The 16,957-nt window shown below is 43.6% G+C and overlaps 1 protein-coding gene across 7 annotated transcripts in view; it reads right to left on the bottom strand.

Moving 5' to 3' along the window:
• Positions 1–790: 790 nt before the first annotated feature.
• Positions 791–16,957, bottom strand: part of LOC121624140 (receptor-type tyrosine-protein phosphatase mu-like) — a 130,410-nt gene continuing 114,243 nt past the window's right edge. For all 7 annotated transcript variants that reach the window (XM_041961760.1, XM_041961761.1, XM_041961762.1 and 4 more), the window contains 11 exons: positions 15,326–15,423; positions 13,645–13,761; positions 11,791–11,945; positions 11,478–11,613; positions 8,982–9,131; positions 8,473–8,646; positions 7,740–7,871; positions 7,176–7,301; positions 4,995–5,158; positions 4,624–4,759; positions 791–4,203 (listed from right to left, as the gene is read on the bottom strand). In XM_041961760.1, the coding sequence (XP_041817694.1) occupies positions 4,150–4,203; positions 4,624–4,759; positions 4,995–5,158; positions 7,176–7,301; positions 7,740–7,871; positions 8,473–8,646; positions 8,982–9,131; positions 11,478–11,613; positions 11,791–11,945; positions 13,645–13,761; positions 15,326–15,423 (1,442 nt within the window). In that variant the 3' untranslated portion in view covers positions 791–4,149. The remainder of the gene's footprint in view (positions 4,204–4,623; positions 4,760–4,994; positions 5,159–7,175; positions 7,302–7,739; positions 7,872–8,472; positions 8,647–8,981; positions 9,132–11,477; positions 11,614–11,790; positions 11,946–13,644; positions 13,762–15,325; positions 15,424–16,957) is intronic.

Below are 16,957 nucleotides of genomic sequence, written 5' to 3'. Positions count from 1 at the left end.
TTAAACTTTAGAACTAATTTTACAAAGACTCACTGCCGACCTCACACCTGGAGACCTTCTGGTCTGTGAGCCAATGGGAAGAGATGAATCCTCAGGTATTAGACTCGTCACCTCTTTCCTTTGTCTTCCACAAAGGAATAAAAGTAAATTTACTTTAACAGTTAATTCTCCTCCTTTAGTCTCAAAATGAGATACTGATGAAGGACTGTTAAAATTCAGATGGACAAGAAATAAAATCCAGAAAGACGAAAGAGTGAAATGTTCACTGGGCAGAACTGTATCTTCAGTCTGCTGGAAAGACCTTTGTGACCAACGCTAGCCTTTTACACATTAGCATGGTAGCATTAACAGCAGCATTTTAACATTGCTATTCCAGCTTTAGCACTTTAACATTAGCATTCTAGCTAACATTAGTATTTAAAAGTTACCATGCTAACATTAGCGAGGAGTAAGAAAATAGAGTGTGATTGGACGAAATGATCAACATCAGTCAGCTGATCTTACCGATGATCTTGTTGTATTGCTAATGTTGTTTGTTAAGGAAGTAACTACCTGAAATTACCTGTTAAAAAAATACTACAAATACTACACTATTCTATTCTATACTATACTACACTATACGATACTCTTTTTTTAACTTCTTGGACCACCTGACATTTGCAGGTGGATACTAACACTACTTCCTGGTTGATTAGCAGGCTCTAACCTCCAGGTTTGATTGGCACCCCAACCAACACACACACACACACACACACACACACCTTGCGACATCAGTATCATTCTCCAGGTGAAGAGTGTATACAGATTTTTATTTGTAGTATTTTGGAATCATACAACATAAATAAAAGCTTTCATTACAATAATGTTCTCATCAGCACCAGAGCCATACGTTAACGGGGTTCGATCAAAACCACAACCATACATAACCAGCGTTAGACAGCCCAGAGCCGTATATAACAGGGTCACACCGGAACAGGGTTTGGTTGTTTCCTGGTCTGATCGTGGTTCTGACGGAGGAACATTAAAATCGTCCAACATGATTGTCTCTGTCTGTGTGCTTCACGAGAACGACGATGACAACATCAACACTGAGAACAACTGAAGGAATAAATATTCTTCTTCCTGCTTCCTCCTGCTTTATTTACATTATTAACAGCTCACTTCAATCTCTGTCCAGAACAAAACCACCGACCAGCATCATCCAGCTGCTGAGGAGAAGACAAACAGAACAAAACCTGACAACGAACAGAAAGACAGACCCGCAACCTGAAGGGGATCAGGGTGAAACATTTGGGATCATTCTGGATTTACCCAAATTAAAGACAACATTTCTGGTCCAGCAAAGATGAAACACCACTGAAGAAGACAGACGTGTGGACAGACAGTGTCTCCAACACAAACATCTGCGTGTTGTTATGTATCTTCATGTTTCTCAGTGGAAAGACAAAAAAACAGACGACAAAACAACCTCAGCTCAAGGCTCCTTCTTGATTTTTCCAGTGCTCTTGACCATATCACGCAGTCTTCATCAGCAGATTGAGTTTGAATAGTTGCCATGGAAATACTGACATTCAAACTGGCAACTGCAGAAACTCAACCTGAGATATGGCTGAAAGTTCTGGAACAAACACTGGTAAGTGGACCTTGAGCTGAGGTTGAGAATGAACCGTCGAGCTCAGCAGAGATGATGTTCATTCATCAGGATTGAAATCAGTTTATTAAAAATTCAATGAACTGTCGGTTTGATGGCTCCAGCTGTGATATCTGGAACTGTGTGTTAGTGACCGATCGTCCTGTCCTCATTAAAAACCACATTTCATCAGCATCACCTTTAATATACAGTGTTCCATGAGGTTCTTCCTGTTCGCTGCCCTTAGTCACATCCTTTATGCTGATGACACTCAGCTGTGTCTCTATGAAGCTGGAGTCGCTTGATGTAGACTGTGGGAATAAGCCTGGCCTACGTGAGGCGGCCAGTGGCAGACTCTTCCACTATCTGTGTGTATCAGAATCCCTCTCACTACAACACCAGCAGCCTACACACTGACTTATGCTATTTCAGTTAGCCCAACGTGGTCCCTGATGGTTCGAACATAAACAAGCGAGCTCTGCTACCCTTCTTTAGAGTTCCGTTGACTTTAGATTGAGTTTTTATTTTAATGCCAGGGCTCGCCTCCCCACATGCAAATGTTGCACCAAAACAAAATGTTCTGCAACAGACCGTTCTCAAAGCCCCCCCAGTTACTGTTGCACATGTCACTGACAGATTTAGATGCTAGCTTGCTAGCTAACTACACTAAAGTTATCCTCCTCCTGACTTTTGAATGTTTCCAGCGAGCTCATTTTAACAAATTAAAGGGTCTGACTGCTCCTGTTGCTGGCTTTGATTTGTGGACCATCTTGTGCATCCTGACTTTGTCACATTTGTTGTGATTTTAGCATCTTACTGTGCAACGATCGCTGGTGAGAAAATCTTTCTGAAGGATGAGGTTGAAAATTAGCCAGCTAGCTGGCACATCCACAGAAATGTAGATTAATGTAAATTGTCCTTGTGAATAAAGAAACAAAACGCATTTGGAGGCTACACACATGATAATATGCTAACAGAATGAGGCTAACGCTAACAGGTCCAAGGTAAACAGCGATCGTTGTCAAGTTGACGAGTGAAGTTGAAGACATGGAAATAACGACAAACAGTCTGAAATATAAGACTGATTTCAGTCTAACATTCAGGGACAAAGAGTTTTAGGATCAGGACTAACTGATCAAACATGCTATCAAACACAACTTTGTCTGGAGTTGTTGGAGTGTAAAGAGTCAAATAAATATCAGGATAGAGCTGCTAACATTAGCATACAATTTAATAGCATCTCACACAGTTGACGTGCTACCAGTGAACAGCGTTTTGCTAAGCTAACGATATGCTACCTCCCAGGCTTGGCAGTAACACGAGGTAGTTAGCCAGACGTGCTAATATTAGCAGCATGCGTCAGAGGAGATGAACAGACTGTTTGAAATCACCTACTAACTTACTGCCTGCTACAGTCAGTACTGCATACTGTGTACTAAATGAACAAAGTACTTCAGTACCTCCAGTACTCAAGCGTCACTCACAAGGTGACGGTGGACAGTCGCTGTTTGGGCGGGGGTTTGGTGAACGGTCAGTTATCAGAACAGTTGGTGATGCGTTCTGTTGATTAATCTACTGATTATTTCAGATCTAATTTAAATCTGACAGGGACTCAATTAGCTCTGATGTCATGTTGCTCTGCGACCAATCAGATGTGACGTTGTTTAAAATCTGAAATCGTCCCGTTGAGGCTGATGAAAAGATGAAAATACTCATTCAGAGAATTTACTGTTTCGACTCCACGTGTGAATTGATTTTCTTTACGTCTCATCCTGCCGCTGGGCGCCATCACGCTCTTTAAACGACCATACCAGTGTTCCCAGTCAGCCCAGTGCAGCCTCTGTGTTTACATCACTGACAACCATTTCCCCATTCATGTGAGGGTCAAAGCCATTTTTAAATGTGTCCTTGTCATCATGAGATCTTTTCTGATGATTATGAGACAGAAAAAGCTGGAGACGTCGTGTTTAATGTAATTATGAGAGAAAGTCTCCAGTTTCTTCTTAATTCACTTTATATACACAGGAGTTGTTCGCTGGGTGACATGCAGCCGTGTGCTTTGGGAAGCGACTGACGCTGTGAAGTTATCTGCCTGAAAACCAACCACCGCTTTGGTTCTTGAAGAGGAAACACAAAGAAACGGGGATGAAGAGACGGTGAGTTTGAGTGCATCAGGACAGGTGAGTTCAGGTAGATCTGAGTCTGTCCCCTGATGCTCCACCACGATGCACTGAAGCTTCTCTCTTCAGGTGTGACGTCGTTTTGGTTCCTTTAGTTTCATCAACACGACAAAAACAATAAAAAACGAGGTTCAGCACAACGAAGTGACACACGGTGAGTAACGAGGTGAGTCCATGCTCGCAGTCAAACAAGGCAGTGCAAAAACATCCTCCTCACTGCTTCCTCTCCTCCTTCAGTCAGTAGTAGACCTCCTCTCCCTCCTCTTCCTCTTGTCAGACTGTGCGCAGTGTTATCACTGAGGGACGAAGAGGAAGATGAAGGAGCGTCTGTTGTTGAGGCTAAGCAGAGTTGAGATACTCCAGAGCAACTTCATAACAGAATTTATACTGTTCCTGTCGGGAGAGACAGAGGTCAGAGGTCATCTTCATCTAATGATAACGACAACAATCCATTAATGAGAATAACACGATACACCATAAATATCAGAAGATATAATACAAATATATGTATGCAATATTTCTAACTTAATATATAAAATATGCCATTTTAAATGTATACAGATATACACTGTAGTACAGTGTGTACTAAATGTATGTATAGAAATATATATACTGTATATAATACTAACAATAATAATAATAACAGTGAATTTGTAGTAAACTCACTGAAAATGACAAAAAAACATTCATTTAAAATCTATAATTACATTATACAGATTACATTACATCATTGTAATAAAGTATGTGTGTGTGTGTGTGTGTGTGTGTGTGTGTGTGAGTGTGTGTGTGTGTGCGTGCGTGTCTGTCAGTTACCAGCAGGTCCACCATGTTTGGCTTGTTGTTTCTCAGCGTTTTGACGGCGTGGAAAACGTCGACGCAGCGCTGCTGTCGCAACATCTCACACACGATACTGATACTGCAGAAAACACCACTGCGACCTCCTCCATTACTGAGGAGGAGGAGAGGGCAGAGGGGGAGAAGAGGAGGAGGAGGAGAGAGGAACAAGTATACCAATCAGGATGTTGTGGATGTTGTTGCACTTGTTACCACTAGATGGAGACAAAGCATCAGTGATGAAAGAGAAGAACTATCAGCTCAGTATTATTTGTATCAGCAGTACAGCATCAGTACTAGTAACAATGACTCCAATACTACATCCAGTAATGTATTTTGTGTATTCTTACAGGCAGTGGACCACAGTGCGTCCCTCTCCTCCGTCGTACTCCTCCTGCCATTTGTCCACCTGGTGAACCAGTTTGAGGAAGGAGCGCTTGGAGACGGGCGTGTCCCGGTACATCGGCCAGCCCAAGAACTGGAACTGCTGCACCATGCGGTACCCATCCTGGGGCTGGGGCAACCAAGGAGGACAGCAGGGTCAAAACAGGCTCACCCTAACCTCACCTCAGGTTGGTCAGGGTGAGGAAATGAAACGTGAAGGGGGGAAGGGGGGAAGAGCTGAAAGGAGGCTAAAATCAAACACACCCTAACCTAAACGCTGAAAGGAAGAAAGGCTGGAGGGAAGGAAAGAAGGAGGCATAGAGGCATACAGAAGGAGATACAAAGAGGAGCAAAGGTGGTTGGAAAAAGAGAAGAATGGTGAGGAATGAAAGAATGAGGTACAGAAAAAACGAAGGAAGTATGGAACAAGCATGGAAAATTAAAAAAGGATGAATGTAAGGAGTAAAGAAAGTGGGAAGGGAGCAAAGGAGGGAAGGAGAGAAGGAAAGAGAAAGGGATAGGGAAGGTGAGGACTGAATAAGGAACGGAGCAGGTACAGAGAGAGAGGAGGAGGTAAGTAACAAATAGAGGAAGGAAGAAAGCAAACAAAGAGGTAAGGAAGGAAGAGAGGAATGAGGAAAGGAAAGGAGTACAGGCAGGAACAAAGGAGGTAAGAGAGGTAAACAGAGGAAAGCGAATGAAGGCGGTGGGGGAGTAATGGATGGAAGACGAACATATCCTAACATAAATGTGAGCAGACAGGGAGGAGAAAGGGTTCAAATCAAACGCACCGAAAGCTAAATCTGACCTGCCACAGCAAGGCGGGTGGGGGGGGGGTCTGGATCAAACACAGACCAAATTTTGTGGGACACAGGGAGGAAATGAAGCACAAATCAAACGCCACAAAATCTAAACTCAGCCCGACAGGGAGGTGAAGAGGTTTAAATCGAACGCATTCTGATCTAAATTTGGTGAAGCAGGAGAGAAATGGAGGTTTGGATCAAACACGAGCACAGCTGAACGTTTTCAGACAGAAATCAAACGCACTCTGAAGACCTGAGGGTGTAACGGGGGTCAAAATGAGACAACCAGAGTGACAGCTAACACAGCTAACACGTCCACGAACGGTCTGATCACATCTGCAATGAGCGAGAAATACCAAACTGTCGCTAACAGGCTAACGTTGCTTAAACAAACTAACGAGCTAGTTTTGTTTTCATCAGACTGTGCACTTCACCGATCATCCACTAGTAACAGCTAGCATGACTAGCAGCAATAATATGAGATGACAGATATTAGCATTATCGACTACTGGTGCCAGCTAGCATCAAGTGGATCTACTAATGTCAGTTAACATCAAGAGCTAAGCTAATGTCAGCTAATGTCAGTGTCATGTACAAACTGTGCTCTAGTGCAACCTTGAAAGCCAACAAGCTAACGACTTTGTTTTGTCTGTGCACTTAAGAGGCAACAACTCTCGACGACCGTAAACATCAGCCAGTACGACCTCCCATGAACTCTCAGCTAGCAACAGCTAGCATCAGCTTCCATTAACCACTGTAGAAATTACAGAAATAATTAAGAATAAACACAACATGTGGTTAATTTGTAAGGACGAACAGATATTGTAGTTTGTGTAAAGTAAAATTACTTGAGGAGCAGAAAGCTGACAACTCATTAAATATGACCCTGATGAAGCTCTCAAGCCGAAGTGTGTCACTCCAATAAAGTTCTTCATCAAACAACTACAACTAGTGTTGCTGAGGTTTGTGACCCAGACTGAAACACACCTGGTCCAACTGACCCAGACTGAACCAAGCCTGGTCCAAATGACCCAGACTGAAACACACCTGGTCCAAATAACCCAGACTGAAACACACCTGGTCCAACTGACCCAGACTGAACCAAGCCTGGTCCAAATGACCCAGACTGAAACACACCTGGTCCAACTGACCCAGACTGAACCAAGCCTGGTCCAAATGACCCAGACTGAAACACACCTGGTCCAAATGACCCAGACTGAAACACACCTGGTCCCATCAGTTGTCTCAAATCAGATTCATCATGAGATACTGTTGTCCCTGCCTTTGGGTGGTGTTAGTCATGGTAACGTCAGAGGGAAATGAGAGAGTGTAAAAGAAACGCACCCTGGCCGTGTTGTAGATCCTGAAGATGCGGCTGATTACGTCCTCCTCCAGATCTGCAGAGACGAACTCCACCTGCAGGGAGCCGAGACGATGGAGGCCATTCTCCGGCCAGTACTGAGGACAGAGCTGAGACACAGACAGACAGACAGGCAGACAGACAGACAGGCAGACAGACAGACAGGCAGTCAGGCAGACAGACAGGTTGACTTCCTTCTCTTCATGCAGTCATTTCTTTCCATTTCTTTAAGTTTCACAGCACAGCAGGTTACACAGATGAGATGGAATCAGATTTTACTGTAACAAATGGAACAATGTTCTGTTTCTGTATTTATTGTATCGTTAACATTTAAAAATATATAAAAAAATATATAACTGATTTGATTGATAGCTGACCAATGAGACATGGTCAAAGAGCTTCCAGTCAGGATCTCTCCTGTATGTCCGACTGTATCTGTGTCAATGATGAAACCTGCAGCCACAGAAACAATGAACGAGCTCATTTAAATCTGTTGTATCGTCTCACTGCACTTTATCGTAAAAAAAACTCATCATGTGTGTGTTCACCTGTGCAGGGTCGACGTCGTTCAGCATGACGATGGATGTGCAGTGATAATCGAGGACGAGGCGCCAGAAGTCCTTAACTGTGTTAGGCAAAGGATGCTGGGTAACGATGAACGCTGACGGCTGCTTGTAGCTCTGCAACAGTTAACACACGACCATATATGGTCACGCAGCAGGAAATGACATCACACAGGTGAATACATTACATCAACACCAACAACCAGCAGTTTATGTTTCCCTCTCTGAGCTTCAGTGTGAAGGATCTTTGAACTGACACACACACACACACACACACACACACACACACACACACACTTTGTCATTAGGTATTTGATTGGTTTCCATGACGACAGTGCTGTTATTGGTGCAATTTGACTAAATGTAAACAAACATAGTCAACCAAAAGAAGTTGTAGACCACAGCTAACTCACTGAATTCCTGTTTCCTGTTTACATCTCGCAAAGCATCTTGGGAACTGTAGTCATTCCCAAATAAAGGTAAGACAAAGAATAAGAAGAGGATTGACAAATCCATCAATATTACCTTTTTCATATATGAATATATGAATCGATAGCTCTGAGAACGACACTCTAAAATATACATTCAGACATCTACAGTTTCATGACGACTGGGCGAGTCCATCACCTGAGAAGTTCATGTGATGCTCTAATGGACTTTGTGGTTGGTGGTTGGGTGTGTGTGTGTGTGTGTGTGTGTGTGTGTGTGTGACACATACGTCCATCAGTGCAGCGTTGATGTAGTTGGAGCTCTCTCCGTCGATGGTGATGAGGAACGGCAGGCAGCGGTCCGGAGGCAACACGTCCATGCAGCGGTTCTTCTCGTGGTTTCTAGGCAACAGAGCGATGCTGCAGTCCTCCACCCGCAGCGTAGGCGTCACCATGTTCAGAGTCTGGGCACGCACACACCAATATCATCATCAATACAATTACCAATACCTTTATCGATATCATTTACAATACCATCACCAATATAATCAGCAATTTGATTGCCAAAACTTTTACCAATATGATCATCAATATGATTACCAATACCACCACCACCACCATCACCATCGCCAACATGTAAACTATGTGAAATCAATACTGTGAGTTTCTGAATGACTTCATGACGTCTGTTTTTTAATGACTTAGTGACAAAAACAAAAACTTTATTTATGCGTTACTGTCGGTTTATTACCCACAAACACTAACCCTGTAAATAAAGACACAGATTAAAAACCGTTACCCTGAACTCCTCTTTAATCTGACTGGAGTTGGTCTGAGGATCCAATCGGTTCATCTCATAGTAAACTGACCGCAGCTGATTGGCTGGAATGGCAGTGTCACCGCAGAGACACGCCTCCAAGATGGCGTCATGGATGAAGACATACTGCTCCTGGTAGAGAGAGAGGTTTGAGATGAACACCAGCACACTGCTCACCTATTCCTCACCCCTCCTCTTCCTCCTGTCGGGTTTGACTGACAGGAGCAGAAATGCCACTTCATAAATGATTTATGTCAAGGCGCAGAGGAGGAGGAGGAGGAGGAGGAAGATGGCCAGAAAAACAGATGAGTGACATTAAAAGTTAGACAGAGAAGGTCGTTGGCGCGTCCGTTTCTGTCACTTCCTGTCAGTCTGATAGGAGGACGGTGACTGCAGAGAGCGTCAAACTGTTCCAGATGTTTTGTTGTGGAGGGAAAAATACAACATGAATCATGACAAGAAGCAAAAGAAACATCGAAATTATGAGTCAAAGTTTAAAAATGACTCTTCATTCAGTTTCATTCTGCTTCTTGTAGCTTTGACTGTAGTGTCTCCTCACTTTGTCTTTATTGTCTCATACTTTGTGTTTATGTCTCATGCAGAGTTTATGTCTCAAATGGTGTGTTTATGTCTCATGCAGAGTCCATGTCTCATGCAGAGTTTATGTCTCATGCAGAGTCTACGTCTCATGCAGAGTTTATGTCTCATGCAGAGTCCATGTCTCATGCAGAGTCTACGTCTCATGCAGAGTTTATGTCTCATGCAGAGTCCATGTCTCATGCAGAGTCCACGTCTCATGCAGAGTTTATGTCTCATGCAGAGTCCATGTCTCATGCAGAGTCCACGTCTCATGCAGAGTCTATGTCTCATGCAGAGTTTATGTCTCATGCAGAGTCTACGTCTCATGCAGAGTCTATGTCTCATGCAGAGTTTATGTCTCATGCAGAGTCCATGTCTCATGCAGAGTCTACGTCTCATTCAGAGTCTACGTCTCATGCAGAGTCCATGTCTCATGCAGAGTCTATGTCTCATGCAGAGTTTATGTCTCATGCAGTGTCCATGTCTCATGCAGAGTCTATGTCTCATTCAGAGTCTATGTCTCATGCAGAGTCTATGTCTCATGCAGAGTTTATGTCTCATGCAGTGTCTATGTCTCATGCAGAGTCTGCGTCTCATGCAGAGTCTATGTCTCATGCAGAGTCTACGTCTCATGCAGAGTCCATGTCTCATGCAGAGTCTATGTCTCATGCAGAGTTTATGTCTCATGCAGAGTCCATGTCTCATGCAGAGTCTCCGTCTCTATCTATGAGTCAAAGTTTAAAAATGACTCTTCATTCAGTTTCATTCTGCTTCTTGTAGCTTTGACTGTAGTGTCTCCTCACTTTGTCTTTATTGTCTCATACTTTGTGTTTATGTCTCATGCAGAGTTTATGTCTCAAATGGTGTGTTTATGTCTCATGCAGAGTCCATGTCTCATGCAGAGTCTATGTCTCATGCAGAGTCCATGTCTCATGCAGAGTCCATGTCTCATGCAGAGTTTATGTCTCAAATGGTGTGTTTATGTCTCATGCAGAGTCCATGTCTCATGCAGAGTTTATGTCTCATGCAGAGTCCATGTCTCATGCAGAGTCTACGTCTCATGCAGAGTTTATGTCTCATGCAGAGTCTCATGCAGAGTTTATGTCTCATGCAGAGTCCATGTCTCATGCAGAGTTTGTCTCATGCAGAGTTTGTCTCATTCAGAGTCCATGTCTCATGCAGAGTCCATGTTTCATTCAGAGTCCATGTCTCATGCAGAGTTTGTCTCATGCAGAGTCCATGTCTCATGCAGAGTCTATGTCTCATGCAGAGTTTATGTCTCATGCAGAGTCCATGTCTCATGCAGAGTTTGTCTCATGCAGAGTTTATGTCTCATGCAGAGTCCATGTCTCATGCAGAGTCCATGTCTCATGCAGAGTCCACGTCTCATGCAGAGTCTATGTCTCATGCAGAGTTTATGTCTCATGCAGAGTCCATGTCTCATGCAGAGTTTATGTCTCATGCAGAGTCTACGTCTCATGCAGAGTCTATGTCTCATGCAGAGTTTATGTCTCATGCAGAGTCCATGTCTCATGCAGAGTCTACGTCTCATTCAGAGTCTATGTCTCATGCAGAGTCCATGTCTCATGCAGAGTTTATGTCTCATGCAGAGTCTACGTCTCATGCAGAGTCTATGTCTCATGCAGAGTCCATGTCTCATGCAGAGTCTACGTCTCATGCAGAGTCCATGTCTCATGCAGAGTTTATGTCTCATGCAGAGTTTGTCTCATGCAGAGTCTACGTCTCATGCAGAGTCCATGTCTCATGCAGAGTTTGTCTCATGCAGAGTTTATGTCTCATGCAGAGTTTGTCTCATGCAGGGTCCATGTCTCATGCAGAGTCCATGTCTCATGCAGAGTTTGTCTCATGCAGTTTATGCGTGTGTTTGCGTATGCGTACCTCAGTTTGGACCATGTTAACCCTTCGTGCTCTTAGTTCTCTGACGCAGTTGTAGATGTCGACCACGCCCTCTCTCTCTGCCATGTCCAGCATGATGTCAATCACTATGAAACAACCTGTACGACCCGCCCCCGCACTGACACACACACACACACACACACACACGTTCTCTACTGAAAGATGTATACTTTAAGCAGAACACCTGCCATATTCTCAGATTAAAAAGATCATTTATTTTAATAAAAACAGCGTATTGATAAAGCAGTAATATAGCTTCAATATGTATCAGTAATTCTTATTAAATTGTGTGTACCTGCAGTGGACCACTGTGGGGCCAGCGGTTGGTGGCGTTTTGGCTTTGACGCGGCGGATGAAGCCCAGTAGACCGGTGGCATGAAGCGGCACACCGTGATCGGGCCAACCGGTGAAATGAAACTGACGGATCTCCCTGATCTCTGCCACACCCCTCTGCCAAACAAAGAGATTCTGCATTATTGTATCTGATGTTGACTGAAAACTACAGTTAAGGTTTGTGGATACAGACTCAAAGTCCCCTCCATGTTCACCTGTTGTCTTAATAAATTCATCTTAATGTAATAACGCAGATTTAACAGCTACACTGTTTTTATTGACTGACTTTAACTTGGTTGTTTTGTTGATCGCTGTTAGCTTCTCTGCACTGGCTCCCTGTAAAATGTAAAATCTTCTTCTCACCAAAAAGCCTTGAATTATTTTTTGAAGAGTACCCGACTAGAACACTGCGTTCCTAGAGTGCAGGCTGACTTATGGTTCCTAAAGTCTCTAAAAGCAGAACTGGAGTTCCTGTCCTGTGGAGCCATCTTCCAGTCCCGATCCAGTGTGTGAAATTATGACAGTTTTCACCAATAACAACACTGAACAGATGTTTGATTGAGGAAGTGCCTGGCCAGTCTTCATCAATCAGCTGCTGTTGTTCTGTGTTTGGTCACTATATAAGGTGAACACTGTGTGGCATGAAGTGAAAGAGATCTGATTCATCGCACCGTGTTTGTAATTCTTCAGAGAACTTGAAACTCTCAAATCTACAAGAAGAATATCTTCAACACCAGGAGGCAGAAACCCTCTCTGTGTTTAAGAGTTGGCTCTCCTCTTTGGTAAATCCTACAGTGAGGGCTGGCTCAGGCTTTAGGGCTGGCTCAGGCTTTAGGGCTGGCTCAGGCTTTAGGGCTGGCTCAGGCTTGCCTTGGACCAGCCACTAGTTATGCTGCTATAGGCTCAGATTGCTGGGGGACTTCCCATGATGCACTGTGCTACCCTCCCCTCCTCTTCCTCTCCATCTGTACACTTTCATGTCCCATTCATGCATGTTACTGCCTCGACATCTTCGTTTTGTGCTCTCTCCTGTCACTTTCTGCAGGTATCGCTGCCTCCGGAGGAGCAGAGTCTGGATCTGTTCCTACTCAACCCCACGGCTACAGTTCTTCTCATCACTACGTTATCTCTCTGTGGAACTCACACTGTGCTACTGCACGCTCTCCTTCCTCTCTCTCTGTCAACCCATCCGGTCGAGGCAGACGGCCGCCACCCTGAGCCTGGTTCTGCTCGAGGTTTCTGCCTGTTCAGCAGACGGACGACCAAAAATTCTGACGTTCCGAGTCAAACTGTTGATCGATCGGCCAATTAAGCACGTGATCTCAAACTGACCTCACGGGATGTGTGATCTGACAGTTGGGGTTAAACTTGTGATTCATCTGTTTTCATTCACTGTTTAATTCCAGTTGGCTCGACTTTACTTTTTGTTTGTCATTGCTGTAAATGAAGCCTGTCATTTCCTGCAGATCTTTCACATTAAAAGCCTTCCAGTAGCTGAAAGGAAATAATCCCTGGCTGTGAAAAACCTGCAGGAACTGTTGAGTTTCATTGAGAACAGCAACTGGAATCAATGAGTGAATGAAGGCAGCATTTGTGTTGAAGCCTGTTTGGAGGACATAATTAATAATGGCCCCAGTGTTGCACTGTGTGTGTGAGTGTGTGTGTGTGTGTGTGTGTGTTACACTGTGTGTGTGTGTGTGTGTGTGCGTGTGTGTGTGTGTGTTACACTGTGTGTGTGTGTGTGTTGCACTGTGTGTGTGTGTGTGAGTGTGTTGTAACGTGTGTGTGTACGTGTGTGTGTGTGTACGTGTCGTACCTTCTCCACAGCGAAGGTGCGGATCACATACTCTGACAGCAGCTGAGTCTCGATCAGCGTCACCTTCATGTCGCCGTAGATCTCTGTATCGTCTGGCCAGTACTTACAACACTTCACCTGCACACGCACACACAGACACACACACACACGCACACACAGACACACACACACACACACACACACACACACTGTTGTTTATTCAGTCACATTAAACTCAGGCAGAAATAAATGGACTCATTAATTAAACAGAAACAACAGATGATATTAAAATCTCATTAGAGGCTCCGCCCCCCCCCCCTCCATTAACAACTAATTACTGCAGAGCTAATCACACTGTCGCCATGGAAACCAAATAGGTGAACAGGGTGGGGGTGGTTGTGAGAGAGAGCAAATCAAGCTACGGCAGAGAAAGACACAGGGAGATAATCAGCATGATCTATCCCAGAATCCCCCTCTGCGGCTCTCCTGGAGAGGGGGAACAGATCCCTGGTGCCTTCTGGGTAATGAGAGCTGGGACAGGGAGCATGCCTGCAGGTGTGTGTCTGATCTCAGGTTAAATCCTTCAATTTCACAAGGAAAAAGAGTTGGGTTTTATCCGCCTCACATGAGAAGCGTTCAGCTGTTCTGCATCGCTGAGGTTTGAGCTCGGCTCGGCTGCGTGAAGCTACCTGAGCTCCGAACATTTCTCTGTTTGTCTTCAAAGTCATCACGCTGACCTCATTTCTCACAGTGCAGCAGTCGATTCAAGACGAGATTTCCCACATTGTGTGGTTGTATGTCAGCAACCTTTTCCAGGTCTTAGTGTATGTAAGGAAGGAATGAAACAGTGGAACAGCCGCAGCGTTTATCATGATTTATCTACTCTTTAACAGTGATAAAACTAAAAAAACGTGTGGTTTGTCCTGCGGGTGGTGCTACAGGAAAGATCGTGGAGTCATTACAATGTAAAGACTTGGGATCAGAGTATTTCATGGAGCTCCTGCAGTTACGTATGTACGAAGGTTTGTGACATCCACTCTTTGAATTCTGGTTATATAGAAACTGAAAGTTACAACGTAGAAGATATGATATATACTCTAACCCTAACCCTATACTCTCTATACTGTCACTGAGGTTCAGCTACATATCTATTTACGTAAATAAATCAGCTTTTTATCCAATATGGACTAATTTGTGACACATGCTCTGCTGCCTTTGCATTTACGTTTGTATGTAAAGTTGCAATAAGGTCCATGTGTGAAACTGTGACACACAAAGTGTGATATACATTCCTAAGTTGTGGTTATGTATGAAAACTTGAGAAATTATTTGCATTTACATGTAAATGTCTGATATAGATTAGCTTGTACATTACTGATCTCGGCTCTGTTTGAGTTTAGTTTTGTGTGTTTATAATATTCAAATACTGTGTGTAATTTCATACACACAGAAAGCTGTGACGTTGTGACGTTCCTTTGTTTGTGTTTGCAGTTACAGACAAACAGCTGCACGTGAGAGTGATTCAGATTTTTTACAGGAAGAAACTTTTCTACAATAGAGATAAACAAAGAGTAAGCAGAGATGTGACAGATGCACTCTGGGAAATGGAGTCCCAAACTTAATCAAAGAGGAAAAAGGAACCAGATGGCCACAACAATCAGCTTGTGAGTGTGTGTGTGTGTGTGTGTGTGTGTGGACTCACCCGCCCAACCTCCACCAGGTTGGTTACCATGACGATGGCGGCGGTATTCTCCTGCCAAACCATCCGCCAGAAATCATACACAGTCTCCTGCATCGGACCTGAAACACACAAAAACAAAAGCACACACACACACACACACACACACACACACACACACACAATACCCATGCACATGCACACAATACGCACACAACGCAAACACACACACACACACAGAGTAAACTTCATATTAGACAGCGGATCAGCAGGCGACACCAGAGCTGTACATGAATTATAATGACTCTTTTAATTAATTCAAATCAAGCGCACGTACACACACACACACACACACACACACACAACACACAAACGCACAGAAGAAAATGTTTTTAATCACTGTTGACAGTCTGTGTTTTGACGAGCTAATTAGTTCATGCTAATCCATCCCTGTCCTCAAGTGTTTTACAGAAAGAATCTGCCTGCGCACACACACACACACACACGCACACACACGCGCACACACACACTCACACACACACAAAAACACACAAACAGCAATCCAGGTAGAAATTCATTCAAATTCAACACACCGCAGTGTTTGTGTGAGCACGTCAGTCTGTGAGCATGTAGTGTGTGTGTGTGTGTGTATGTGTGTGTGTGTGTGTGTGTGTGTGTGTTATCAAAGTGTCTGCACATATCTGGAAGTCACATTTCAAACTTAACTTTCAGATAAAAAGTTAAAAGATTATAATCCTCCAAGTTTCATTCATGGGTGATTTGGTGACACCTGTGGTCAGTGGCGGTAACTGCAGGTGTCACAACAGAGTTCTGATCCAGCTATAGCTGGATCACTGTGATACTGAAGAAAACTTCAAATCATGATGCTTGTCAAGAGTCTTTTTTCATTATTTCTGAGCAGATTTGTGAATGTTTATAATCAGAGATGATATCCGTGGAAAATTTCAATCACCCAGCATTTAAAAATCTGTGTTTCATGTCTGCGTGTTCACATTTGACTCATCACACTCAAATTGAGTCGATCCTGCAAAAGGTGAATATTTGTATTTTCTGACCCTAATCTATTTATTGTGTTAAAGATTATTCTTCTGAGTCGAGGCCCTGAGGACAGACGGTGTCGTATCTTCTGTCATGACGCCGTTTTTTTGTTAAGTTTCCTCTTGTGTGTTGTCTTTGTCTGGTTTTGTCACGTCCTGTTTTATTTTGAAGGTTCAGGTTATGTTTCTTTGTTTACTTTACTTCCTGTGTTTCCCGTCCTTGTGATGTGTTTCACCTGTGTGTCATTAGTGATCCCTCCTTGTGTATATAAGTCTGTGCCCCCCCCCCCCAGTCTTTTTCGGGTCGTTGTCTGTGTCCCCTTGCTGATTGAGAATCTTGAGTGTTTCGTTGTGTTATCTTTGTCCATGTCCGTGCTGTGTTCATGTCCGTGCCGTGTTCCCTGTGAGTCTTTGTTTTCTTGTTATTTCTATAGTATCACTAGTTCTAGCCGTTTTTCAGTTCTTTGTTCGATGGTTCTTTGGTTTAGTTTTATTTCTTAGTTTTATTTTCCTGAGTTTTCAGGAGCGATTTTTGTTTCTGTTGTTCTGTTAGTTTGGTTCTTAAGGTCTTTGTTAGCCGTTTGTTCTTCCTCCTTCG

Source organism: Chelmon rostratus, chromosome 20, assembly GCF_017976325.1.
Source record: "Chelmon rostratus isolate fCheRos1 chromosome 20, fCheRos1.pri, whole genome shotgun sequence".
NCBI classification, from domain to species: Eukaryota; Metazoa; Chordata; class Actinopteri; order Chaetodontiformes; family Chaetodontidae; genus Chelmon; species Chelmon rostratus.
This window is presented reverse-complemented; position numbering and strand designations above follow the sequence as displayed.